This window comes from Anomaloglossus baeobatrachus, chromosome 2 (genome assembly GCF_048569485.1).
Source record: "Anomaloglossus baeobatrachus isolate aAnoBae1 chromosome 2, aAnoBae1.hap1, whole genome shotgun sequence".
Classification (NCBI taxonomy): Eukaryota; Metazoa; Chordata; class Amphibia; order Anura; family Aromobatidae; genus Anomaloglossus; species Anomaloglossus baeobatrachus.
Window position 1 is genome coordinate 202,665,112 of NC_134354.1, and position 20,184 is coordinate 202,685,295.

At 42.9% G+C, this 20,184-nt stretch overlaps 1 protein-coding gene across 1 annotated transcript in view; it reads right to left on the minus strand.

Moving 5' to 3' along the window:
* Positions 1-379: 379 nt before the first annotated feature.
* RHOC (ras homolog family member C) overlaps positions 380-20,184 on the minus strand; it is an 85,639-nt gene continuing 65,834 nt past the window's right edge. Inside the window, exons 2-4 of the mRNA XM_075333510.1 lie at positions 4,011-4,168; positions 2,494-2,614; positions 380-660 (exon numbers count right to left, since the gene is read on the minus strand). Coding sequence (XP_075189625.1) covers positions 380-660; positions 2,494-2,614; positions 4,011-4,166 — 558 coding nt within the window. The 5' untranslated portion in view covers positions 4,167-4,168. The remainder of the gene's footprint in view (positions 661-2,493; positions 2,615-4,010; positions 4,169-20,184) is intronic.

Consider the following 20,184-nt stretch of genomic DNA (forward strand, 5'->3'; position numbering starts at 1 on the left):
TGTACCCGCCCATAACCTCGCGCCTGTGCAATACAATCACCGTCGCTCGCAATTTGAACTGTGCTCAGTCCCGCGATACTGCCACTGGGCATGCGCGAGACTTCAAGAGCACTGAGTAACATGAGAGCGGCGGCGTCATCTGTCAATCAACACTGGGGGACAGCGAACAGTGGCAGGAGGAGGAATAACGGACGCAATACAGCCCGCCCTCGTGGCCAGAAAACCTCATTACCATAGCAAAAAGGTAAGATTATATAAAGTGTTTATTTAGGTCTGAAAGGGGGGCTAGTAGCAAGATGAACCTTTCTAGAATGCAGCCCAGGAGCTGCAGAAGGGGATTTTTAGTTTAATAGCGAAATTTCAGGTGACAGGTTCCCTTTTAAAGATGAAGAAATCTCTTAAAGTACATGTACGATACGGGACGCTTGGTCAACTGTTCGGTAATTGTAAATGTGCAAATGTACACTGGAAGAAACCTCTGCCTCTTTGGGAACCACATTTTGATTTTTTGTTCTCGTTTCATACTCACTTGTTTCATCTTTGTGAGCTCCCTTCGGGTATGTTCGTCGTTTCTAAGATCTTTTTTGTTACCGACTAGAATGATGGGAACATTAGGGCAGAAATGTTTCACTTCAGGAGTCCACTTCTCTGGAATGTTCTCTGTTTTTGTTTAAGGAGGAAAAAAAAAAACAAAAACAAAAAAACCATTAATTTTAGGAATTTAAAATAGATACCCTGCTGTAAGAGGGGCATTATAATATATTAAGCTCCAGCCATATTGTTCCACTGACTTGTTTCTAGTTGCGTTATTTCAAAGAAGAGTTAGAAATGCCCAGTATGTGGACTATGAAAGGTCTCAGTCAAAATCTCAGGATCAGAGCATGCCACATTTATAAACTGGTATGCCTAGCTCAGGTCCTCAATCCATGTTTTATGCTTAACTATTGATTAACAGCATCGGCTTACTGTACTTTTTAAAATCCGCATTATTCCCCCTCTCTGGCTTGTACACTAGATCACCATGTGATTGTGTACAGGCAAAGGTGACATTTCAACTACAGCACATGTCATTACTTCAGCCAATCACTGGTCTTAGCGGTAATACACACAGCACAAGCTACCAAGCCCAGTGGTTGGCTGATACAGTCACATTGTCATGGGTGAGGCAGTCCTTTGGTATGCAGCTATAGAAGGTCACAGCACTTGACTGCGCAAACTGTTCACTGACCTTCTATTCCTGCTTTGTGTATACGTTATCTTATGTATATCCACTGCTTGGTGTTCATGCCTTTCTCTTTAGGACCCTGTAGAGTTACTCACCCTTTCAGCAGTTTTTATCAGCACTTCCCTTTGTGTCCTTAAATACTCATTCCCTACTAGTCTCTGCTGCCAATTGCTTTAACTCCCTACAGATCCTGAGAGCAAGCAGTCGGCTTGCATTCATCTAGCGCAACTGTAACATGTTGCAGTCCCTCACTAAATCTTCTTGGAGATTCCCAACAACTTTATTTTCCCTCATTTGTCATCCCTGTGTGTCATTTAGCTCTTCGTGGGGTTGACAAAGAGCTCATCCTATCTATTCCCTACCTAGGGCCCAGATCAGGGTCAGCCTAGAGCAAGGTATCCTGCTTGGCACATGCATGCGGAAGCTATCTAAGGCAGTGATGGAAACCAGGGCCCTGGGGTTGGCTTGGTCAGGGGTCACCATCTAGCCCTTACCTAGGCAAAGGGTCTCCCTTCCCTTTCTCTGGGTACTTCCCCATATCTAGCATGATACACATGCTCCAATTGTGACATCACCCTTGCAACCTGTAAACAATCATGTAGAACAGCGGCTGAGCGATCGTGCTGGAGAAGGGGACAGCAAGACCCGTTCATTTTAATTACAGCAAGCCAATATCGTTAACCCCTTTAAGGCATGCAATGGGCATAACTCAATTTTTCCGCAGCATTCATTAAACTACTGTATTCTCTTACTATATTGTTAAAGATTAGTGTTGAGCGAGCAGTTAACTATTCGTACTCTATGCTGTTAGCGAGTACTGTCCGCTACTCGTATATTCGTTATGAGTAGCGGGCGCAATGTAAGTCAATGCGAAATACTTGCTAAGTAGAGAGTAATCCGAAAAACATTCTATTCACTACTCGCACAAAGAGTACGGTTTTCGGGTTACTCGCTACTTAGTGAGTATTTCCCATTGACTTACATTGCACCCGCTACACGTAACGAATATGCGAGTAGCGGACAGTACTCACTAACCGCATAGTGAGTATGAATAGCTAACTACTCGCCCAACATTATTAAAGATCAATAGGATGCTATTTTTACTTTTAGAACATTAAACAAAAAAAGACAATGGATTTCAGAAAAATACAAAAAAGGCGCAATGCACCAAATAGTCAGCATGCAAGGATATTAATGGCCCTGCATTCCCCTCATATCACCTCTTCCCTGTCGTTACCTTCGGTGCATGAATATAGGGATTTTCTTACCTAAACTGTCTGGGCTGTCAATTGAGAAACACATCAGAATTACATCGGTATCAGGGTATGAGAGTGGGCGCAGTCTGTCGTAATCCTCCTGCCCTGCGGTGTCCCACAGAGCCAGTTCCACCTACATTGAAATAACCTAATTAGTCTGCACAGAAGGAGAGGAAGGATTATAGGATTAGGAGCGAGCAGGAGAGATAAAGAGAAAAGTGGAACTTGAGAGGTGCTCAGAATTTAGCGTATTCAGATTGTATAACTGGCACGAATACCAAGAAGAATTCTACGAGCCGTCTTAGAGCCCTGCAATTAAAATGTAAACTCTCACCCAAGTTTTATTCATATTCAATGGAAACACATACCAAGACTGAAGTAAAGCCAATTCTAGCAACATTAAACATGTCACAATTCTTGTGGACCCCTCCTGGTCTTTTTAAGAGAGTCAAAAGGGAAATATTACTATTATACTGCTAAGACCCCCCAAAAGGCGATGTGATGTTAGCATTAAGGGTTATCCAACTTTGATGCATGATACCAAGTCTCCATATACACTACACCTAACAAGGTATCCTGACTTCCATACACATGCAGCTTGTGTATTTTCATTAGGGAGAGAAGAGCTTTGAGCTGCCAAACACCTGGTCGCAAATTATCTCCAAGGAAAAAAAGGATCAGGTGTTTAAATGTTAACTGCCTGGTCCTTCTACCTACCAACCCAGTAAGGGGAGTCTGAAGGCCAAAATTGGCAAGTTAGGCCGACCTTAGTCTAATGCGTACAGAGGGCTTTAATGGGGAATATTAGACTATGGACACCAGGCTTTTTTTCCCCCCACCCAAGGATATTATATTTACATAAATGGTGCTCAGCTTCACAGACTTGACACTTAAAGGGGTTGACCACTATTCAGACAGCCCCTCCTCAATCTGTAAGTTTCCCCCATTGAAAATAATAACACTTGATCTTGCATCCAGCTCTGGTGCTATTCCAGCGGTGTCGGCATGATCCCTGCCAGCAATCACACCAGTCTTACGTCACCTGAATCCTGTGGCCATTCACTTTTTCCCGCCTTCGGACAAATCACTTACATCCGGAGGAAGTGAGGGAACAGCAGCTCTCACTTCCTCCGGATGTAAGTGATTTGTCCGAAGGCTTCGTGACGTGAAGCCATGATCACCATGATCGCCAGGAGAGACCATGCTGACACCGCCGGAATGGCGCCAGGACCAGAGGTCAGTATACAGGTTATATTTTTCACAGGGAGAAAAAAAAAATTGTTTTAGAAGGCGTTGTCTGAATAGTGGACAACTCCATTAATATTCCCCTTGGTAGTAGGACCAGGGGGGGGGGGGGGGAACAATTTAATTGTGAGGACTGAACAAATATACATAAAATCATTAAACCCCCCCCAAAAAAGTCCCAGTCCAAGAAAAATAGAAAGAATACAAAAGTCACAAGATACTTTATAAAGAGGAGCACACTCCTTACTGGGCAGTTTATTACTGTAGAATTTCTGGGCTCTTACCTGTTTTCCATCCACTTCAATATCAGCAATGTAGTTCTCAAAGACAGTTGGCACATACACCTCAGGAAACTGATCCTTGCTGAACACAATTAAGAGGCAGGTTTTCCCGCATGCTCCATCTCCGACAATTACCAGCTTTTTTCGTATCGCTGCCATTGCTGCAAAGAGAATTTGGGATTTCAATTATTCATAGATTACATGAGTGATGGGAAAAATCTCATGTAAATCATTTTTAACTGAAAAGTTGTAGAGTCATCTCAAGCAATTTATCTATCAAAACTGCTGTATAGGGGGACTATAGTGAGAACTATGCATTAACCGAAGAGGGGGTTGGAATCTCCAAGATAAAAGGTGAGTGACAAAGGAATATTCACATTACCTACCATAAATATCTGACGGATACAGGACCTGTAGTGGGGTCCCCTACTCACTACGTTTTTATGGCTGTTGTGTAGACATAAAAGCACAATTATAGACTGACTAGCATATGCATAGTCAACCGCTGTCTTCAATTCCCACCTCTATAGTTATGGTTGCCAGTGACCATTTCAACAAAAAGGGTCAAAGGACCCGGCATTCTGGAGATAAGTGCACATTAGTTTCCTTCCATACCCCCAAAAGTCACCGAGCTCCATCGACTATTAGGGTATGTGTGGCCATGGTCTCTCTCAGGTGAGTATGCTCTAACTCGCCTGAAAAAGCACTAAAAGTTAAGAATAAATCTATCTATACAATATAAAAACGTGACAGGCAATCATAACAAGACCATGTACAATTACAAAGAAAGGTAGTTATCCTCCTAAATGATTAGGAGTCATTACAGATCAGAGCAATAGTCAGTGTTCACAAGGGTTCCTCAGTTCTCTGAACCCTGGAATCTAATTAGGATTAGGGGCTCCCTAGGAGACAACAAGAAGCGCAGTCAGCATAAGGTCCCATTCATCGTTCATGATATTTAGTCAGATAGCATATGCAGGCAGCACGGAGGACATCCGTGTGGTGTCTGTTACATCATGGGCCCATTAATAGACACGTATGAGCTTATTGCTTGTATAGGACTAAACATGCCTGTGCATCTAAATGAACTCAGAATATGGAGGACGTGATAGGTGTTAAAGAATACAGGGACCATGAAGTGGAAGTGTAGAGTCCCTCAGGAAGTCAACTTCAGTTCCTCAGCAGTTCTCCTATAATGAACAGTCCCTGTTAGCAAATAGCGCAGGGACTACATGATGACACTGAACATGAGGGTATATGGAGGATTGTTTATGTGTTTTTATAGTCAGGGGTTAATTTTCAAATCTGCCTAGTAACGTGAGTGTCCCCTAGTAACCAATGGGGTCGCTGCGCGCCTAATTTTAAAGTTATTGATTGGAAGTTTTGGTTGCTGTGCAGGTTTTGTTTTATATAAGGGGCTGCTTCACCAGCTGTGAGTCAGTCACAGCTGATGAAGAGAAAGCTTATGGTCATGGAAGGTCTTATCCAGCAGATACTTCAGAGAGCCGGAGAAGAAGACGGAGCAGCGTGGCTAAGAAGATGCCTGGAGACTTCGGCTTCGGGAGCGGAGATGCCCGGTCCAGGAGCGACGACTCGGATGGATGAACGGTCGGCGGTGTCGGAGCCAGCGGTGACTTCTGGGGAAAAAAGAAGTCGCAAGGAAAGAGCAAGATACTCACCGCCGGCATCAGCGAGGAAATCGTCGCGGGGACGGAAGAAGAGGTCGGCGGCTCGTGGTAGCGGAGGATCCGGTTCGGGTGCCGAGTTACCAGCGCGGAGGGAGGCAGTCGCTGCAAGAGGACGGTCGCGGACTTCTCGCGTGATTCCGGTCTCATCGCGAGAGCTGCCGCCGGTGCCGGGTCCCCGGAAGTCGCGTCACCCGGAAGTGTGCAGCCCAGTGTCCGTCCGCCTGGTTCCCCCATGCGATCGCGAGCACGTTCCGGTAGCTGTGCCGTCGGTCAGCGGGGATTTGGTCCTGGGCTGCTATAGCCCGCTGTCGCCACCGCCGCCTCCTTTGCAAAAGAGCTCGCATGAGGCGGCGGTGGTTTCTCAGGCATGGGCGTCCGGATCATCATCATCTGGGGACGAAGCTGCGGCAGGCGCAGCGGAGACGGCGGCGCTGAGGCAGCGTTCCAGGAGCTGCTACCAAGATCGGGACACAGAGGACGTGTATGCAGGCTCACGGAAGACCGGTGAGAACCCACATGTGCTGCTTAGTGGTGGGCAGGATTTTGATGTAGGTATGTTAAAAAATATGATGTATAGTGTACGTAGGGAAATGTTAGGGAAGGAGGGCAGATCTGCGTCAGATCAGAATGTCCAGGTTGAGGGGATTCCGGGTAATTTGTTTAAAGAAGCTATTACATGTCAGTCCTCCCCCCTGGGTTTTCACTTGAGCATGGGAGTGAAGGAAAGGATATGGAGAAAAGAGTATGTGGATATTTTTTTCTTTGCTCCCATCCGCAAAAGAACAGTCACGTATAGTAGTGTCAGATGTTAAAAGTGAAGGTGACAGTGAAAAAAAAGAGGCCGTATAAATCCTTTCATAATTGGCTACAAGCCTTTTTTATTTTTGCAGCTGTATTAGGTGAAAAAGAGTCTGAGCATTGCAGTGGGTTGTTTCAGCACATGGAACCGATTCTTGAAGCCTATAGGAATTTTGGTGGGACGGCTTGGCTCGTTTATGACGAGTCATTCCGCCAAAAAATGTCAGTACACCCCTCTATGCGGTGGGGTGAGAAGGATGTGGGCCTGTGGCTTAACTTAATGGCACCACAGCGGAGTTATGGGAATAGACCAACAAAATGCACAGTCAAAAAGGGGCTTCTGTTTCTCGTTTAATGAAAGTATGTGCAAATGGCAAAATAATTGCAAATTCAGGCATGAATGCTCTTTTTGTGGGGGGGGGGGACATCCATTATTCAAATGTTTTAAGAAGCAGTCGTCGCAGGGCCAGCAGCTTACCAGCACAAGGGAGCACTTTCTCAAAGGCCCGGACACCAGTGAACCTGGCAAACATGCTCCCCTGGCTAGACAGGTACCCCGACAGACTGAAGGCTAATGTTTTTAATGGTTTTAATTCTGGGTTTTTTGTTCCTAGGTTTAGAGGTCAAGGTTGTGTTTTAGTTAATAATTTAGCTTCCGTTAATCAGCATGAAGAGTTTGTGTTAGAGCATATTAGGAAAGAGTTGTATCAAGGGAGAATAGAAGGACCTTTTTCTAACCCCCCTTTTCAGGATTTTCGAATTTCCCCTTTGGGTATAGTACCTAAGAAGGAACCTGGCACTTTCAGAGTGATTCATCACTGGTCATATCCAAAAGACTTTTCATTGAACGATGAGGTGGACACTGATTTAGCATCGGTTCATTATGAATCGTTCGATATGGCGGTCGAGTTGTTAAGGTCGTTTGGTAGCAAGGCGTTGTTGGCAAAAACCGATATTAAGTCTGCATTTCGGATCTTGCCAGTGGACCCGGATGGTTTCAATTCATTGGGTTTTTATTTTAATCAGGAATTTTATTTTGACAAATGTTTACCTATGGGTTTTTCGTTGTCCTGTTTTTATTTTGAGTGTTTTTCGTCCTTTTTACAATGGGTTATTCAGGAGATGGTTCCCGGGGGTGGGGTTTTACACTATTTAGACGACTTTTTGTTTATCGGTGATGGGTCTTCGGCTTTGTGTTTGCGTTTGTTGGAAAAGTTTTTGGCCTTGATGCGGCACTTTGGCGTGCCTATTGCAGAGGAGAAGACTGTTTTACCTTGCAATAGGTTGGAGTTCTTGGGTATCACGTTGGACTCCATTTCTATGGAATGTAGTCTGCCTGCAGATAAAGTACTGGCATTGCAGGCAGCAATTGCTGACATGCTGTTGAGGAATAAAGTGACGCTGCGTCAGATGCAATCCTTATTAGGGTCTTTGAATTTTTGCTTGAGAATTATCCCTATGGGTCGGGTTTTTTGTAGGCGTCTGTATGACGGCATTAAAGGGTTGAAGTCACCAAATGCGCACTTCAGGTTATCAAGGGAAATGAAGGAGGACCTAATCGGTCTGGCAGCAGTTTTTGCGACATTTTAACGGGGTGTCTTGTATACAGCATGATTTTTGTTTTTCAGATGAATTATCGCTTTTTGTTTTTTCGGATCGGAGCTGGGGTTTTCACTCAGGTGATTTTTAACTCTGAATGGTCCGGAGATGCGTGGCCGGATGTATGGCATTCTATGGGCGTTGTAAAGAAGGATGTGGTTTTGGAATTATTTGCCATCTTTGTGTATTCTCAATTTGGGGTTCTGCACTGGCAAACAGACGTATTAAATTACGGTCTGGGAACAGTGGCGTAGTTTTTTGCATTAATACGTTGTCGTCTAAGTGCTTCTGGGGAAGTAGAATTTTGAAGCGATTGGTGTTGCAGTGTTTGTCATTTAATATATGGTTAAAATGTTCCTTGGTGTTGGAGACATGTGATCAGACAACACTGTCTTTTTTACAGCGGAACCGGACGGATTCTTGTCAGATGGTGCCTTGTCCAGAGGAACTGTGGCAGATAATTTAAATCTCATACCTGGTTTTATTCAAGGTTCTCTGGCTCCTAGTACATGGGCGGCGTATGCCGCAGCATGGAAGGAATGGAAAGTTTTTTGCAAGTCGAATCATATGTCTTATAATAATCCTAATGTGGAATGGGTTTTGCAGTATATTAATATGTATTTATACAATGGTAAGAGTTATGCATCGCTCCACAAAGACTTATCGGGGATATCGTTCTTTTTGAAACTTAAAGGAGGGGTGTCACTGTTTTCTTATTTTCCAGTAAAATAGGTATTAAAAGGGTTCAAAAAAGGGAATTGCCATCCTGATTCTAGGTGCCCTCTTTCGGTAGAACTGTTAGGACAACTATGGGAGGTCTTAGGTTCAATTTGTTATGACTCAGTGGAGACTTGTTTGTTTCGCTGTGCTTTTGTGATAGCGTTTTTTGCAGCTCTCAGGATTGGTGAACTGGTTGCTCCTAGCAAGCACAAGGTAGGTGGTTTATTATTAACTGATGTGAGTTTATCCATGTCTTATTGTGTAATTTTCCTGGGTAGATCAAAAACGGACCAGTATGGAAAAGGGGTTAATATTAAATTAAGAACAGTGGCTGACTCTCTAGTCTGTCCGGTTGCTAATTTGAGAATGTGGTTGAATATTCGCCCAAGGCTACCTGGTAATTTGTTTATTCATGTTAATGGTGAACCTGCTACAAGGTTCCAGTTTTCTAAGCTAATGCAGCGCTCTTTATGCGAGCTGGGTTTGGGGGGCTTGAGGTTCTCAACCCATTCCTTCCGAATTGGGGCAGCGACCGCAGCTGCCTGTTTGGGTATGCGTAAGAATAAAATTAAGAAGATTGGGAGATGGCGTTCTAATTGTTATAGGCGTTATGTGAGGCCTGATATGTTTTTTAATTAACTTTCTTTGTTTTAGGACCCTTAACCGTTTGGATTACCGGTCATTCTTTTGTATTTTGGGCACAGAAGAAGGCCTCTTTGCGGAATTATTCCGAAAATTTATCGTTTCCCGTCCAAGTCCTCAATATTTGTTGGTACAGTAGTAGGGGGATGAGGTGGAATCAGCTGCTTTCGGAGTTACAGAAGAACGCTTTGCATGCTCCACCTCCTGATTTAATAATTATTCATTTATCCGGTAATGACATTGGTTCAGTAAAAACGTTGGATTTGTTATATTACATGCGTCGGGATTTAGTGTTAAGAATTTATTCCGAGTGTTTCGGTAGTTTTTTCTGAGGTTATTCCGCGGTTGGTTTGGCGTGACAATGGTTTTGAATTTTTGGAAAAAATTAGGAAACGAATCAACAGGCTGATTGAAAAATTTCTGATTTCAATAGGTGATTTTTCCTATCGGCATGTTGAATTGGAGGGTTTTATTCAGGGTTTATATAGACGGGATGGGGTGCACCTCTCAGAAGTAGGGCTGGACATTTTCAACCTTGGCCTACAGAATATTGTGGAAAGATGGCTGGGTTGTAGGGGGTGGGGGGGCGCTGATGGTTATCAGCGTCCCCCTGGTGGAAGAATCGCCCAGCCATCTGGGTGGATTACGGAGTTATTACGGTGTTTATTCAGTATGGATTGGTTATAACGGTATTTTTATGGTATTCATGGTTTAATAAAAAGGTTTAATTTATGGAAAATAATCTCCTAACAAACACGGCCATTTTATTTCCACAATATCTGTCTCCGGTGTCATTTATTTATAAGAATTAAGAGGGTGGGAAAAGAGTATGGGTCATGTGTCATCATGATAAGGGGTACAATTTTGGGCTCCAGTGTATAAGGAAGGACATAGCTGATTTAGAACAGGTGCAGAGAAGAGCAAACCAGGATATTAAAGGGGGTGGAATGAGGAAAACACGTCCAATTGCCACATATTGAGTCAGAAAGAATACATGTTAAGTCATGGGTTTAACATTATATACTTGTATCTTCTTTCAACCTTAAAGGTAACCAGTCACCAGGTTTTTTTTTACCTAAGTTGAGAGCAGCATAATGTAGAGGCACAGACCCTGAATCCAGCAATGTGTCACTTATTGGGCTACTTGGTGCAGTTTTTAATTTTTTATAAAAGGCACCAGAGGAGGTCAGTAGAGAACTAGTAACACTGCTGCCACATAGTCAAACCACACCCACACCACTTATTGGAAACATTCAGTGTACACTGTGCATAAGCAGAAACCTGCCAATCAGTGGTATGGGTGGGGTTATAAAAAAAAAAACTTAAAAATAAATAAAATCAGAGTTTCAAAGAATGGATTTTTTTTCTCTCTCCATTCAACCTACTTTCTGGCACCATATCACGGTAGAGATCGCAGAAGTGTGGCTAAACACTAATATACAAATGAAGGTCAGGTATTCTCTTCAATCCAGTTGTCACTCAGGAAACAAAAAAAAAAAAACAAACGCGAACCTGGGGTTTTCTAAAGTCTCATGACTAGTACGACTTCCTGTAAGAACACACATTATGGTGTGGGCCACTGTCACATTTTGAAAGGTTATATTTAGAAGCTGTATTTTCCTCTAACCTGGTGAACTGTACACAACACAAGTGCAGCATAATCTATGCATCAAATGTGCGGTCTGAAAAGGTTTAGGCTTTCTGGCGCACGCACATCCCATGTACTTCTGACCCTATCCAAATTACAATATTCACTCAGATCTGATTGTGCAGCTTTATGCCAGGGCAGAACGTCATTTTAATGCACCACTCCAGTGGTAAAATAAAATAAAAAAAAAAAAAAAAAAAAAAAACCAACGTTGGAGTGGTGCTTTAAATCTAAGTCTTTTACTCCATCTCCAGTCAGTCTTGGGCACTTTGTGACCTGCCGGCTGCTCCAGCGTTTCATGGAGCGTGCCTGAGGCCAATACTCCTTGAAAGTCAACGAGAGCCTTGTTCTGGCCTCGTTTTGGTTCCGACTTGTACGGAGCTGTTCTGAAATAACTTCTGACCAGTCATGAGTTAGTCAGAAGATGGCGTTGCAGACGCCAGAGGGTGAGTAGGTGAAAGTATATTACTAATCACAAGAACCTTAGGGTACCTTCACACTTAGCGATGCAGCAGCGATCCGACCAGCGATCTGACCTGGTCAGGATCGCTGCTGCATCGCTACATGGTCGCTGGTGAGCTGTCAAACAGGCAGATCTCACCAGCGACCAGTGAACAGCCTCCAGCCAGCAGCGACGTGCAAGCGACGCTGCGCTTGCACGGAGCCGCCGTCTGGAAGCTGCGGAGACTGGTAACTAAGGTAAACATCGGGTATGGTTACCCGATGTTTACATTAGTTACCAGCGCACAGCTGTGTGTGCAGGGAGCAGGGAGCCGCGCACACTGAGCGCTGGCTCCTTGCTCTCCTAGCTACAGTACACATCGGGTTAATTAACCCGATGTGTAATGCAGCTACATGTGCAGAGAGCAGGGAGCCGCGCACACCGCTTAGCGCTGGCTCCTTGCTCTCCTAGCTGCTGTACACATCGGGTTAATTAACCCGATGTGTACAGCAGCTACATGTGCAGAGAGCCGGAGCCGGCAGCACAGGCAGCGTGAGAGCTGCAGAGGCTGGTAACTAAGGTAAATATCGGGTAACCACCTTGGTTACCCGATGTTTATCTTGGATACAGCTTACCTCAGCTGTCAGACGCCGGCTCCTGCTCCCTGCTCGCTTCATTTGTCGCTCTCTCGCTGTCACACACAGCGATCTGTGTGTCACAGCGGGAGAGCGGCTTTGAAGAAAACGAACCAGGGCTGTGTGTAACGAGCAGCGATCTCGCAGCAGGGGCCAGATCGCTGCTCAGTGTCACACACAGCGAGATCGCTAATGAGGTCACTGCTGCGTCACAAAAAGCGTGACTCAGCAGCGATCTCGGCAGTGAGCTCGCTGTGTGTGAAGCACCCCTTAGAATTAAACCAGCAGTCCAGTATTTGGGGGTGGGATGGGATATGCTGGAGTGGTGCTTTAAAAACAATGTATCGCCAGATCAAGAGTAGTGACAGGGAGAAAAGTTCAGCACACAGCATGACCGCTGTGAGCTGCAGAAAGATGGCTGATCTCCCTGTGTTGTGATCTGGACAGCCCAGGGGGCGCGTCCAAGTCACAGCAGGGAGGTCTACTGTAATAAGCCTAGGGGTCGGATTCCGACTATCAGAGTCTATGCACAGGGGCTGCCATAAAGCAGTGAGTAACTGTCATTAAATACACCGCAAATCCAGCATGGCTGCCCCCAGTGCCTCCAGTAAAATTAGAATTAAATAAAAAATAATCAGTGATTTTAATGTTGTATTAACTATACTTTATTTCATAATCACTATTTTAATACAAAAATAAAAAAACGCAACACCTTCCCTTTAAAGCATATTTAAACTTTCAATAAACTGCATAAACCAATAGTCCAGTATACTGTATGTTCTCTCTGTATGCTTGTTTGTTTTTTCTTTGAGCTAATGTACTTTTGGGAGGATAGCGTCTATACATTATACAGGGAAACTATACCAACAGGATTGATGAGCACTTCAGTTTTTGTTCCTGGAGTATGATACACAACAAACTTGCTCCCTCACTCCTCCCCTCTTCATAGGCTGAAGCAACCTGATGTAAAACATTTAGTGAGCTGTACCTAAGAAAAGCCTGAGATTGGAAATTCAAAGTAAAGCTATCTAATGACATTTTACAAACTTATTTGTCATCTGTACTATTGATTTATTTATGCAAAGTTTGTTTTATTTCTATCTAAAATTATACAGTGGGGAAAATAAGTATTTGATACACGGTCGATTCCCACCTACAAAGAATGGAGAGGTCTGAAATTTTTATCATAGGTACACTTCAACTGAGAGAAAGAATCTACAGGAAACGTCTGACCTCAAATTGCAAACAAAGGTTTATGTACCAAATAATAAGTTCTGTTTTTCTATTGTATCAAATACGTATTTTTTTCATGCATTAAAATGCAAATTATTTAAAATCATACAATGTGATTTTCTGGATTTTTTTTAGATTCTGTCTCTCACAGGTGAAGTGTACAATTACAGACCTCTCCATTCTTTGTAGGTGGGAAACCTTGCAAAGTTGTCAATGTATCAAATACTTATTTTCCCCACGGTACATAGCTCCCTGTTCTTGCTCGAATTAGAATATACATTTTTTTATAGGACAAAATTTTGAGAGTGAATTTATATGATTACAAAATGTCTAAGAAGCGCCCTATGAAGTCAGCTGTATTTGAGCATTTCACAGTGACTCAAGATGAAAAATATTGTGTGTCAAAGACAAGTGACCCTGATGAAAAGAAATGCTGTGATGCCAAAATCGGTGCATACTCGGGCAGTTATAAAAATGCTCCTACAAAAGCTTTTAATCTAAAAAGACATTTACAATCTTTTCACCCAGAAGTTTTCAAAGCTTTGACTGCGAAAGATATCAGCACCAAGAAACCAGTGGCCAGCACTTCCTACCAGACAAAGGTGGAGGAAAGAGCATCTCAAACATTATTAACAAGATATTTTATAAGTGACAGTTAACTGTAGCAATGACAGCAGATATGTTTAAAAGACAGCTCATACAGCTTGTTGTGAAGGATGGTGTACCATTATTATTTGCACGACCAGCTTTTACAACTCTTAATGGAGAAATATCCCGCAAACTTGGTGTTTTTATAGAAAGAAAAAAGTATTAAAAAATTAGTGATTGAAGAACCCTTAAAAGGAAGATCTTAAAAAGACTCAGACGCTTCATGTTTATTAAAATGGATGCCCGTCACGTCACAGAGTGAACTATTTTGCCATCAATGTTAGATATGTTTGTGACAACAAAAATTACCACCAAGACACTGGCAGTAAAAGATACTAAAGCTCATCACACCAGCCAGTTTCTCCAGGCCTTGGTGGAAAAAAGTTCTGCAAGATTACGAACTCAAAAAAAAACAGGTTCTTGCTATTGTAACGTACAATGCTTCAAACAGAAGTACAATTAAACTGATGAATGAGAGTAATTAACAGCTAGAAGAAAATTTAGGATTCAGTATGTTTGAGATGGAAGGCCACAGTGTTCATGTAACTCATGAGGAACAAACTGATATTACAACAGAAGAACAGCAAAATGATATTTTAGAATTAGATCTTGTAGAAGCTGCTTCATAACGCTTTCATATTCATCACATGCGCTATGTTGTGCACACACTGCAGCTGGCAATAAGTCTGCAAGAGGGACAGGCTGGAAATCTGATTGGAAAATGAGGAAATTTGTTATTGCCGCCAGAACCCCTAAAATTGATTCCATCTTGGAGACATGCTGGGAAAGGGGCAATAGTCAATCAAGCCACTCGGTGGGGTAGCACTTATGATTGAGCGATTGCTTGAACTAAAACAGTTTCTTATAGATATGGCAAACCCTCAGGTAACGCGAAATGAAGGTCAATGGATACAGGTGGCTGAATTGAAAAAATTACTTAATCACCCATTTACCATGACTAAAAAATTACAAGCTGAGTATTTAACTCCTGGCATTTTCATAAGGAGTGGAAGAACTTGCTATTATGCCTGTCCCAAAGGGGAAGTTTAATCGCAGACGGCATTTCTGCTTCAATGAAAATGAGAAAGACAGCTATTGGAAAATAAAATTTTTCTGGCAGCTGTTTATGTGGACCAGTCATCGTATACTGCTTGATGATCAACAGCTTACTAAAAGAAAAGAAGCTGTGACTGAGGTAGCCGTTAGGATGAGTGGCCTACAGGACTGCCAGGCGCAAAAGGACTTGGGCCCTGACAGTGCTACTGCTGCCATATGTTAATAGTCATCAGATGAGTTTAACTTTGACAAGAATTTGGATGACATGGAGCAGGCAAAGCGTTGCCGCAAGGAAAAAGATTTCACTCCGTCTCCTATAGCAGCAGATTGACCATATTTCAGCAAAATTTTTCACTTGCTCTCGAAGAAATAGAAAAATTCAACTGTTCATTAAAACTGACTCTGCACGAGGCAATTCCTTTATACCCTGAAATTGTTAGAGATGTTGCCCATGTGGTTACGGCTTTGCCTCCAACCCAAGTTACTGTAGAGGTTGTTCTCTAGCCTTAAAATTATTAGGTCAGATTTGAGGTCATTTTGAAGAATGGAGGATCTAATGAAGACAATTCTATTTCTTAGGGTGCCCTCACACGAGCGTAAACTCGCATGATAATCGGAACGCATCACTAAGTGCGGCCGCATACACTGCACGGGAGCATGTCAGCCGCATAGAAATACATGCAGCTGACCTGCTCCTATCAGCAGAGAAGCCAGCCGCACCGGGTGATGCGTTCTGATACTCATGCGAGTTATGCGCTCGTGTGAGTCCAGCCTTCGAACAAATTCATAGACTGCCCAAATGTTTAGTATGTTTTTGTTGAAAACTTTTTTGCCACTTACATATTTTATTACATAGTGATATGGAATATGTATGACACACACACACACACACACACATACACACACACACCCCTAAATATATAAAAATATACACAAAAAGTTTATATGTAATCTATATTACATAGTGTATTACATATTTACAATTTATTACGGTTCGTGTTCTAAAGTTGTATTCCAATAAATATATTTTATGTTCTAAATATCTTTATTATATCAAAAATTATTAAATGTCCGATGTTCACATTGTACTACAATAAACTTCTCACTTAAATATAAGCAATAAATGTTGGAGTCGTGGAGTCTGAGCAAGGGAAATTGAGGAGTCAGAGTCGCAGGTTTGGCTTACCGACTCCACAGCCCTGCTGCCCAGATGCACACACACCAATCAAACGAGCAGTGCATTTTTGTAAGTGGATTAAGGCTATGTCTGCACTTTGCGTCGAGGTAGTTGAAGTTCTAAACGCATCCCCTGGCAGAAATTGCTTTTGTCAAAGTTGCTTTTGGCCACAGAAACGCAATAAATACGCGTGCGTTTTTACCGCGTTTTAATTCTAGAATAAGGGGGCCCCTTTCCCCTATTGGGATCACCATCAGCAAAATTAGGGCAAGTTAAAACAGGAGAAAAAAAAAAGTTGCTGTATATAGGGATCAACCAATGCGTTTTTGTTCAATTCAAAAAATTTTCTTGGTACAAAAATTTGTGCATACATAGAATCCACACAAGACAGTGAAAGGGTTAAAAACATTTAAAATATGTATAATCAAACACCCCAATACATGGTTCCATGTCAGGAACCAGACACAAATTCCGAATACCACTATACTAGATGTACCATACAATAATAAATGCAGGTGGGATACAGAGCATAAATGTCATCCGTTACTGCAATCATATACCCAATAGTACATAAAAGTAAAGCATACTATCTTACACCACCATTGTTAAATACAAAATAATTATAGACCACCAGCAGGACAAAAAAGACCTTATATAAAGGAAATCTGTGTACAACAGACACCGATTTAAGTAAGGTAAAACACTAGCTAACCAAAAAGGCATCCGAGATGAAACACCAGGTTATATTACCACCTGCTGAGGTCCAGATTTAAAGCAGTGCAAAATCCCAGAATCGGTGAAGTTATGGGGTGTTGCCCTACACATATCGCCACAGAGAATGTGGGTTCCTCAAGGGCCAAAAAAATAATGATTGTGATAATGATTTTTTTTGGCCCTTGAGGAAGCCACATTCTCTGTGGCGATACACGTGGGGCAACACCCCATAACTTCACCGATTCTGGGATTTTGCACTGCTTTAAATCTGGACCTCACCAGGTGGTAATATAACCTGGTGTTTCATCTCTGACGCCTTTGGTTAGCTGGTGTTTTACCTTACTTAAAATCGGTGTCTGTTGTACACAGATTTCCTTTACATAAAGGTATTTTTTTGTCCTGCTGGTGGTCTATAATTATTTTGTATTTAACAATGGTGGTGTCAGATAGTATGCTTTACTTTTATGTACTACCAGCTGTACTACCCGGCTTCGCCCGGGTTACTAACTGCTGTTAACAAAATAGAATGTATTAACAAAAAATGTATTCTGCACACAAACACCACAAAACAAATAGAAATGTAATTATTAAATTGTTGCCTATATTAACCAGAGCTCAGATTAATTAACTGTAGCAAAATAGAAGCTAAGCTGTGATTGGTTGCTATTGGCAGCCTGATGAATCTCCAGGCAACAGAAAGCCCTCCCCCCTGACAGTATATATTAGCTCACACATACACAGACAGGTCATGTTACTGACAGCTGCCGTATTTCCTATATGGTACATTTGTTGTTCTTGTAGTTTGACTGCTTATTAAAGCAGATTTTTATTTTTGAAGGATAATACCAGACTTGTGTGTGTTTAGGGCGATTATGTGGAGAGGTTGGTGTATGTGTGGCGAGATGTGTGCTGAGGGTGGTATATGTGTTCAAGCACGTGGTAGTGAGTGGCGCATTTTGTGTGTGTGTTCATATCCCAGAGAGTGTGGTGAGTATCCCATTTCAGGGCCCCACCTTCTTTAAGTCCCCCTTGTTCACATCTGGCAGCTCTCAATTTGCCCCCAACACTTTTCGTTTCACTTTTTCCCCATTATGTAGATAGGGACAAAATTGATTGGTAAATTGGAACGCGCGGGGTTAAAATTTCACCTCACAACTTAGCACCCGACGCTGCCCGGGATAGTAACTGTCTCTCCGTTTCTCTCCCATTCTCTGTCTGTCTCCCCCTCTGTATATATCTCTCTCTTTGTCTGTCTGTCTCTTTCCCTGTGTCACTTTCCCTCTCTTTCCCTGTGTCTGTCTTTTTGTCTGTCTCTTTACCTGTCTCTCTTTCCCTGTCAGTCTGTCTCTTTGTCTGTGTTTGTTTCTTCGTGTGTCTCTGCCGTGACGCTGCCCGGGATAGTAACGGTCTCTGAGTTTCTCTCACTTTCCCTGTCTCTCTCACTTTCCCTGTCTCTCTCACTTTCCCTGTCTCTCTCACTTTCCCTGTCTCTCTCACTTTCCCTGTCTCTCTCACTTTCCCTGTCTCTCTCACTTTCCCTGTCTCTCTCACTTTCCCTGTCTCTCTCACTTTCCCTGTCTCTCTCACTTTCCCTGTCTCTCTCACTTTCCCTGTCTCTCTCACTTTCCCTGTCTCTCTCACTTTCCCTGTGTCTGTCTTTTTGTTTGTCTTGGTTTGTCTCTCTCTTTCCCTCTCTTTCCCTGTCAGTCTGTCTCCTTCTACCTGTGGCCAAACATTTTTGTAACCCCGACCACAGCATCATGAACATGAAATTGCTGGTATTGAAAGGGAATTTCAAGTCCCAGAGAGATAGACTATGGGAGTACAAACTTATGATGACCTTTGAAACATTCAGAGCAACATTCCATATAAGGGCGTGGCTGCGCATTGTTCTGAAGTTCTGGCTGCACTGTGGCTCCCAGCTCCATTCGCTTTAATAGAGGCAGGTTTTTTGGCGAATAACTAAAGCGTGGTGTTAAAATTTCCCCTCGAAACATAGCCTATGACGCTCTCTGGGTCCAGGCGTGTGAGTGTGCAAAATTTTGTGGCTGTAGCTGCGACGGTGCGGATGCCAATCACACACACACACACACACACACACACACACACACACTTTATATATTAGATTTGGTATATAATTGCAGTAACTGATGACATTTATGCTCCGTATCCCACCTGGATTTATTATTGTATGGTACATCTAGTATAGTGGTATTCGGAATTTCAGTGTCAGGTTCCTGACACCGAACCATGTATTGCGGTGTTTGTAGATTAGACATATTTTAAATGTTTTTAACCCTTTCACTGTCGTGTGGATTCTATGTATGCACAAATTTTTGTACCAATAAAACAATTTTTTGAATTGAACAAAAACACATTGGTTGATCCCTATATACAGCAACTCTCTCCTGTTTTACTTTACCGCGTTTTAGCCGCCTTTTTACATGCTTTTCCATTGCATAAAGACAGATGCGTTTTGAACAAGACGACACTGCTAAATAAAGTTAAAAAACAGTCACTGTTTAAAACACTATGAAAAAAGGAAAAAAAACCCCAAACAAATATAAAAAATTAAATCCTAACGAAAATAGTTATATTTAATATAATTATAGCGGTTTTATACTGTTCATGGCTAAAATTACAATAAATTAAATTTTTTAAAATAATTTTATTGTCGGACTGTGTGTGTGTAAAGGGACATTCCATTATTCTGATGTCAAATGTGGCACCCTGGACTAGCCAGGTCGTCACAGGTAACACACACACACCCCCACTAGACAGTAACATTAGCCAAACACAAAACCCTTGTTATCTCCGTCCAGGGTCTGATGTCCACACCAGGTGGGGCGGAGCCAAGTGGCTGGCCCCACCCACCGAGGAGTTCACAGGCCTGGAGGCGGGAAAAGTGACAACAGAGGAGGAGGTTGAAGTGAGAGGAGTGAAGTGGAGAGTGTCTGGGTTTGTGGCCCAGGCACTGACAACAAGGTTGGCAGATGGTGGTGGCCGTCTGCAGGAGTGGTGAATCAAACGCGGAACCGTAGGACCAGGGTCAGGTGGTGGCCCGCCGGTACCGACCGGGGAGCGAAGTGAAGCTAGCACACACAGGCAGGGCCATCGGACCCCGACTAGGCTTGGAGTCGCCATCAACAGTCAAATCCGAGTGTGACAGGAACCCCA